This window comes from Arachis duranensis, chromosome 9 (genome assembly GCF_000817695.3).
Source record: "Arachis duranensis cultivar V14167 chromosome 9, aradu.V14167.gnm2.J7QH, whole genome shotgun sequence".
Lineage (NCBI taxonomy): Eukaryota > Viridiplantae > Streptophyta > Magnoliopsida > Fabales > Fabaceae > Arachis > Arachis duranensis.
Window position 1 is genome coordinate 101,026,886 of NC_029780.3, and position 8,254 is coordinate 101,035,139.

Genomic DNA, 8,254 nt, shown 5'->3' on the forward strand with positions numbered 1-8,254 from the left:
GACTTGAAAAGGTTTTTGTCTTCTTTATGCCACGTTTAAACACTTTAATATTCTGTCCAGAAAAAAAAAAACTTTAATATTAAGTCTTTTTTTTTTGGCTTTAGAAAAATTTTCTAAAATAAAATAAAAAAATTTTCATTTTTATTTACCGAAATCTTTTCTTTTTAACGCTGCTGGAACAAGTTCGCCTACTACATCAACTTACTTACTTTGATGAAGTTCGTCCACTGCATTGACAAATTCCATGAAAAATAGAGAGTTTGCCATTGGTACGGTAAACATCATATCGCCCGTAAAAATCAAATAGTCTTTCTCATTTTTTCACTTGTTCATATTTGGCGAACTCTCTTCTTCTCATTTTCACCTTTATTCTCTCATCTCCTCTCAAGTTAAATTTCAAGTAAGTTATCTATGTTGTGATAAGAACTTATGTGGATGCTTATTCCCAATAAAGCTTAGTTTATCAAGGATGACTCTATTTAATGAAGTTTGAAAATGTGTCATCTTATACACATATAAATGAGGCTTAAGCCTCTGAATAATAACACACACAACAATAATAATTCTTTCCCTGTCTTTACGGAGCAATATTTCTCTCTCACTTTAATATACATATCTCTCTCTCTTACTTTATAAATATATATATATATATATACCTTACGACATATATACCTTACTTTATAAATATATATATCTCTCTCTCTATTCTATATTTATTTCGCTTCCTTATTTATTTCACAACATGTTATCAATACGAGACTCTGATCAAAGTTTTAGGAAGATTCAGTTAATAAATTTTCATCATGTCGAAACTCTCTCATCTTGAATTCAATGCTCTTAATATATCTGGAAACAACTATTTATCATGGATACTAGATGTTGAAATCCATCTTGATTCAATGGATCTTGGAGATACCATTAAGGCTGAAAATAATGCATCCCAGAAGGATAAAGCCAAAGACATGATTTTTCTCCGTCGTCATCTTGACGAAGGATTGAAAAATGAATATCTCACATTAAAAAATCCTGTAGATCTTTGGAAAGACCTTGAAGAAAGGTATAATCATCAAAAGACGGTGATACTTCCTCAAGCCCAATATGAATGGACGCACTTGCGTCCACAGGATTTTCAGTCCACAAATGAATATAATTCGGCAATGTTTCGAATCACCTTACGAATGAAATTGTGTGGGAAAAATATATCTGATAATAATATGTTAGAAAAAACTTTTTCGACCTTCCATGCCTCGAATGTGCTCCTGCAGCAGCAGTATCGAGAAAAATGATTTAAAAAATATTCTGAGTTAATTTCTTGTCTTCTTGTTGCTGAACGCAACAATGAGTTGCTCTTAAAGAATCATGAAGCGCGCCCAACTAGTGCCGCCCCATTTTCTGAAGTAAATGCGGCAAATCATTACCCCAAAAGAGGTAAATGGCAAGGTTTTGATAACAAAAAAAATTATGGAAGGAAAAAGAATCACGTTCAAAAGAGAGGATCTCACCAGAAGTGGGATAAAGAAAGAAATATTGGGCAAAATAAATCGACAGAGAATAAGTGTTTCCATTGTGGTGGAAAGGGCCATTGGTCGCGTACCTGCCGTACCCCAAGGCACTTAGTCGATCTTTATCAAGCATCTTTGAAAAAAGACAACAAAGGAAAGGAGATGAATTTTGTTTCAAATGATATTGTTGAAAATTCCACCACTCATTATGATGTATCTGATTTCTTTGAGGACCCTGAAGGAAATATTGGTTATTTGATCAATGATGGAATATTTTAATATGTGAAATTGTTAAGTATCCATGTAAATAAATAATATAAAGAACTTATTGTTAAGTTTTATTTTCTATGTATATGATATATATAAATAATGAAATATTAAAGTTTATGAATTTTGAAATCATTAAATGTGTTAAGTTTTAAAATAAAATTTTAGTACATGACATTGTTTTTATGTACAATGTTTCTTAGAAAAACAATTTCAATCAAGTATTCAATTTAACTGTGCATACTACTCATTTTATTATTATTATTTGTCTTTGAAGAAAATGACAAGGATATATAATAAAGATGTATGCCTTGCAGATAGTGCAAGGTCGCACACCATTCTCAAAAGTGATATATATTTTACCCATCTTTTGCCAAAAGAAGAATATGTTAATACTATTATTGACTCAGGCAATGTGATAGAAGGCTCTGGAAGAGCTATAATTTTGTTTCCTAGAGGAACGAAATTCATAATAAATAATGCACTATTATCTACCAAGTCTCTGAGAAACTTGTTGAGTTTCAAAGATATTCGTCGAAATGGATATCATATTGAGACTATGAATGAGGAAAGTCATGAGTACTTATGTATTACAACTCATTATTCAAATAAAAAGGTTATATTAGAAAAGTTACCCTCACTTTCATCTGGGTTATATTATACCAAGATTAGTGCAATTGAATCACATGCCACTGTAAACCAGAAGTTTACTAGCCCAAATGAATTCATAACTTGGCACGACCGATTGCGTCATCCGGGAACAACCATGATGCAGAGAATTATTGAAAACTCCCATGAACATTCACTAAAGAACTAGAAGATTCTTAAATCTAGTGAATTTTGTTGTGCTGCATATTCTCAAGGGAAGTTAATTTTAAGGCCATCACCAGTAAAGATTGGATTTGAGTCCCCTGAATTCCTAGAAAGGATTCAAGGTGATATATATGGACCTATTCATCCACTATGTGGATCTTTTAGATATTTTATGGTTCTGATATACGCATCTTTGAGATGGTTACATGTGTGTTTATTGTCTTCTCGCAACCTGGCGTTTGCGAGATTACTGGCTCAAATTATTCGATGAAAAACATAATTTCCAGAAAATTCAATCAAAGCAATTCGTCTTGATAATGCTGGTGAATTTACTTCCCAAGCTTTTGATGCTTATTGTATGGCTAATGGAATAAGTGTTGAACATCTAGTAGCTCATGTTCACACACAAAATGGGTTAGCAGAATCACTTATTAAACGACTCTAATTAATTGCTAGACCCTTACTTATGAGAACAAATCTCCCAACCTCAGCTTAGGGGCATGCTATTTTACATGCTGCAGCACTTACTCGATTGAGGCCAACGAGTTACTATCAGTTATCTCCTATGCAATTAGCTTTTGGCCAGCAGTCAAATGTTTTCCATTTAAGAATATTTAGGTGTGCGATATATGTTCCCATTGCACCACCTAATCGCACCAAAATGGGACCCCAAAGAAAATTGGGATATATATTGGATATGATTCTCCCTCTATAGTGAGGTATCTTAAGATACAAACTGGAGATGTATTTAAAGCCCGGTTTGCAGATTGTCATTTTGATGAATCAAAATTTCCAACATTAGGGGGAGAGAATAAGCTTCCTGAAAAGGAAATTAATTAGAATGCATCATCCTTGATGCATTTAGATCCTCGATTATGGCAATGTGAACTAGAAGTTCAAAAGATTATACTTTTGCAAAGAATAGCAAATGAATTGCCTGATGCATTTTCCGATACAAAGAGGATAACCAAATCTTACATACTAGTGAAAAATGCCCCAATTCAAATTGATGTCTCAGTTGGACAAATAGCCACTGAAGCAAATTCACGCTAGAAGCGTGGCAGGCCTGTCGGTTCCAAAGACAAAAATCCTCGAAAAAGAAAAGAGGTAAATAATATTCCTGTTAAAAAAGACATAGTAAAGACACCTGTAGTTGTCCAAAATTCTGATATAGTTTTAACGCCAGAAGACGTTCAGGTACCTAAAAATTGTGAAAATGACGAGATCTCAATAAATTATATCTTTACAGGAGAGAAATAGGACCAAAATAAGACAATTGTCAATGAAATATTTACATATAATGTGGCATTAAATATCATGCATGAAAGTAAGGATCTTGAGCCAAGATCAGTTGAAGAATGTCGACAAAAAAATGATTGGCCGAAATGGGAAGAAGCCATAAAGGCTGAATTAGACTCACTTGAAAAACGTGAAGTCTTTGGACCTGTAGTCCGTACACTTGAAGATGTAAAACCTGTTGGATACCGATGGGTATTTGTGAGAAAAATGAAGTTGTACGCTACAAAACCCGACTTATGGCACAAGGTTTTTCACAAAGGCCTGGTATAGATTATGAGGAAACATATTTCCCTGTAGTGGATGTATTTAATTAGTTTATCTACATATCATAAACTGCATATGCATTTAATGGATGTGGTAACAGCCTATTTATACGGCTCATTAGATCGGGATATCTATATGAAAGTCCTTGAAGGACTAAAGATATCTAAACCATCCAATAAATTTTCACAGGGGTTATACTCAGTCAAATTGCAAAGATCTTTATATGGTCTAAAGTAATCTGGAAGAATATGGTATAATCGTCTTACTGAGTATCTAACCAAAAATGGATTTAAGAATGATGATATCTGCCCGTGTGTTTTCATAAAGAAATCTGCATCTGGATTCATTATAATTATTGTGTACGTTGATGATTTAAATATCATTGGGACTCCTGAAGAGATTCCAACAATTATAAAAACTCTAAAAGAAGAGTTTAAGATGAAAGATCTTGGAAGGACTAAATTTTGTCTCGGCCTGCAGATCGAGCATATAAAAAATGGGATCTTTATTCATCAAACAACATACACAGAAAATATCTTGAAAATATTTTATATGGATAAGTCACATCCTTTGAGTACCCCAATGATCGTAAGATCTTTGGATGTGGCAAAGGATCAATTCCGTCCTAAAGAAGAAAATGAAGATATCCTTGGTCCTGAAGTACCATATCTTAGTGCCATTGGAGCGCTAATGTATCTTTCCAATAATACACGACCCGATATATTATTTGCTGTGAATTTACTAGCAAGATATAGTTCATTTCCAACCAGAAGACATTAGAGTGAAATCAAACAAATCTTTTGATATTTTCATGGAATGATTGCTATGGGATTGTTTTATCCCTATGGATCCAAGTCACAAATAGTTGGCTATGCAGATGCTGGATACTTGTATGATCCACACAAAGGGAGATCTCAAACAGGATACTTGTTCACATATGGTGGTACAACTATATCATGGAGGTCTACGAAATAAACGATAGCAGCAACCTCCTCTAATCATGTTGAAATACTAGTGATACATGAAGCAAGTCGCGAGTGTTTTTGGCTCAGGAATTTGATCCAATATATTCTATCATCATGTGGACTAATTGATCATAAAATAGCTCCAACTGTCTTATTTGAAGATAATACAGCATGCATTACTCAACTTAAAGGCGGATACATCAAAGGTGATAGAATAAAGCATATTTCTCCCAAATTCTTCTTCAAATTCAAGGGACAATTGATGTCCAACAGATCCGCTCAAGTGATAATCTGGCAGATTTATTTACAAAGTCACTCCCAAAACCATCCTTTGAAAGATTGGTACATGCGATTGGGATGCTTTGATTTCGAGACATTAACTGATGTCGACAAGAGGGGGAGACTGTACTCTTTTTTCCTTGGTCAGGTTTTTTCCCATTGGGTTTTTCTTGACAAGGTTTTTAATGAGGCAGTCCCCTTCACTAAAGGATATTGTACTCTTTTTCCTTCAATAAAAGTTTGGTGCTTCCTTGTTAAGTAAAGTTTAATTTTTAAATTTTAAATCCTGTCTCTCCAAATCTTTTTCAAATTCTTATCATATCTTATTTTTTTCAAAATCTTTTCAAATATTTATCTTTCTTTGAATTTCAAAAAAATCCTATCTTATCTTATTTTAAATTCAAATTTTAAAATTCAAATTTCAAAATCTTTATCTTAAATCAATTCTAAATTTCAAAATCAAATCTTTTTCAAAATTCAAATTCAAAAATTTTCATATCAAATCTTTTCAAATCTTTTCTTTCTAGATTCTTGATCTTTAAAATTTCAAATTTGAATTTTAAATCTTTAAATTTTAAATTTCAAAATCTCAAATTTAAGTTTCAAATCTTTTGAATTTTAAATTTCAAATCTTTAAATCTTAAATTTGTAAATCTTATCTTATCTAGTTTGACTCTTTCTTTTAAATTTTAAATTTCAAATCTTTTCTTTCTTTTCAAATTCAAATTTCAAATCTTTTTGTTTGACTTTCTCTTTTTGAATTTAAAAATTTTTAAAATCAAATATGTTATCTTTCTTTTCAAATCTTGTTAGTTAATTGTTCATCTTTCTTTTTTAATTTCAAAAATTTTTAATTCCCTTTCTTTCTAATTTTTTATTTTATTTTTTAATTTTTATTAATTTTTCCATTTTTATTTATTATTTTTGAATTTTATAAAAAAAAGTAAATTTTAAATTCCTTTTCCCTCCTTAATTTTTGAATTATCCCTCTTTTTTCTCTTCTATTTCTTTTGGATATCTCACTGGAAGTTCCCTATACTGTGACATAGAGACTCCCGTTTTTCTTTGTCTCTTATTTATGTATGCAGGAACATCTAAGTCACTATGGATCTAAAGGGGAATACATGAATTTGGAGACCTCTGTGCTCCTATACATTTGACACTCCTATTGACTCAGATGACTTTAAGGTCAATATAGACCATGTCCTGCTATTACGGCAAAAGTGCCAGTTTTATGGACACCCATAGGAAGATCCCAGTAAGTTTGTCTCTGACTTCCTACAGTTCTGTGACACTGTAGAGGCCAATGAAGTGAACCCTGAAGTCCCCAAGCTGAAACTCTTCCCATTTGCTCTGAGTGATCAAGCAAATGAATGGTGGCATATTGAACTTAGAGGAAGTGTGAACACCTGGGATAAGGTTGTTAACAAATTCCTGAATAGGTTCTTTCCCTCACAGAGATTAACTAAGCTAATGACAGATGTTCAGACCTTCAGGCAGAAGGAGCACGAGTCCCTCCACGAGGCTTGGGAGAGGTACAAGCTGATGTTCAGGAATTGTCCTCCCCATATGTTCTCAGGATGGGGAAAGATGATCATCTTCTATGAAGCCATCTCTGAGATAGCCAGGAAGATAGTAAATCACTTTGTAGGCGGTTCTTTATTCTTTATAGAGACACACGAAGAGGCAGATGAGCTCATTGAGATAGCTGCCAACAACCAGCACTTATACTCCTGTGAGGAGACCCCAGTTCGAACAGAGGTTCTAGACATGGAGACTGTAGTTGCACCCCCTGCTGAGATTTATAATGCTCCTAGTGATATGAATGGTAACTACCCTCAAGGAGACACTCACACCCACGACTAGTGGACACCTGAGCAGGTCAATATTCCTCTTACTGAGTTGTTTAAGGAGGTGCATCCCTATAAGGCCTTCATAGAAAGCCTGATGCTCTCTAAGAAGCAGACCTTAAAAGAAGGTGGAATAATAGTCTTCACCAAGGAGGCCGAACCTCAAAAGCCTGCTACTGAAGGATTGAAGGCAATCAAGGATCAGGAGGATTCTGAGAATGCCATTGAGCACGCCCCTACAGAGGAGAAGGAACTTCAAGTTGAATCTTTTCTGGGCAAGCAAGAGGAGTCTGTGATTACCACAGAGCACGCCCTTGCAGAGGTGAAAGAGCCTCAAGAGCTACCTTTCCTAGGCATGCAAAAAGAACCAGAAGATGAGCAACTGACTCATTTTCTAGCAGCACTCAAGAAGCTGCAAGTCAATATCTCTTTTGCAGAGGTACTGAAAAAGAAGACCCCCTATACAACCTGTTTAAAAGGCATTCTTTTTGAAAAGAATGACCTAAGGGGAGATAAGACTGTGGTACTGACCAAAAAGTGCAGTGCTTTAGTCCAGAATGAACTACCAAGGAAGATGCCAGATCTAGGGAGCTTTCAGATTCTATGTACTATTGGAAAGATCACTCTTGACAAAGCCCTGTATAATCTTGGCTTAAGTTTGAATCTGATACCTTCATCTGAGATGAAGAAGCTGAGAATCCAAGAGGCACAAGCAATAATGATTACCCTACAAATGAATGACCAGTCTTTGAGGCAAGCACACGAGCCAGTGGAGAACGTACTAGTAAAGGTTGGATAGCTCTTCTTCCCTGCAGGCTTTGGCTTGGGAGAGAATGCGAATGACTTCATTATTCTCGGAACCTCACTCTTGGCCCCTAAAAGAGCCCTAATAGACATTGAGTAAGCAGAGAAGGCACTGAGGTTGCATGAGGACTGGATAGTGTTCAAGGTTCTTAACCCTCCATTACCCCCTGACAAGGGAGGCACTTGCATAAAAGATTCAGCATTCAAGCCT

General features: G+C 34.6%; 1 protein-coding gene across 1 annotated transcript; it reads left to right on the forward strand.

Annotated features, from left to right (window-relative positions):
- The first annotated feature begins 7,336 nt into the window (after window positions 1–7,336).
- On the forward strand, window positions 7,337–8,038 carry LOC127741595 (uncharacterized). The gene has a single exon (XM_052254350.1). It carries the CDS (start codon window positions 7,337–7,339, stop codon window positions 8,036–8,038), a length of 702 nt encoding a protein of 233 aa, XP_052110310.1.
- The last annotated feature ends 216 nt before the right edge of the window (window positions 8,039–8,254 follow it).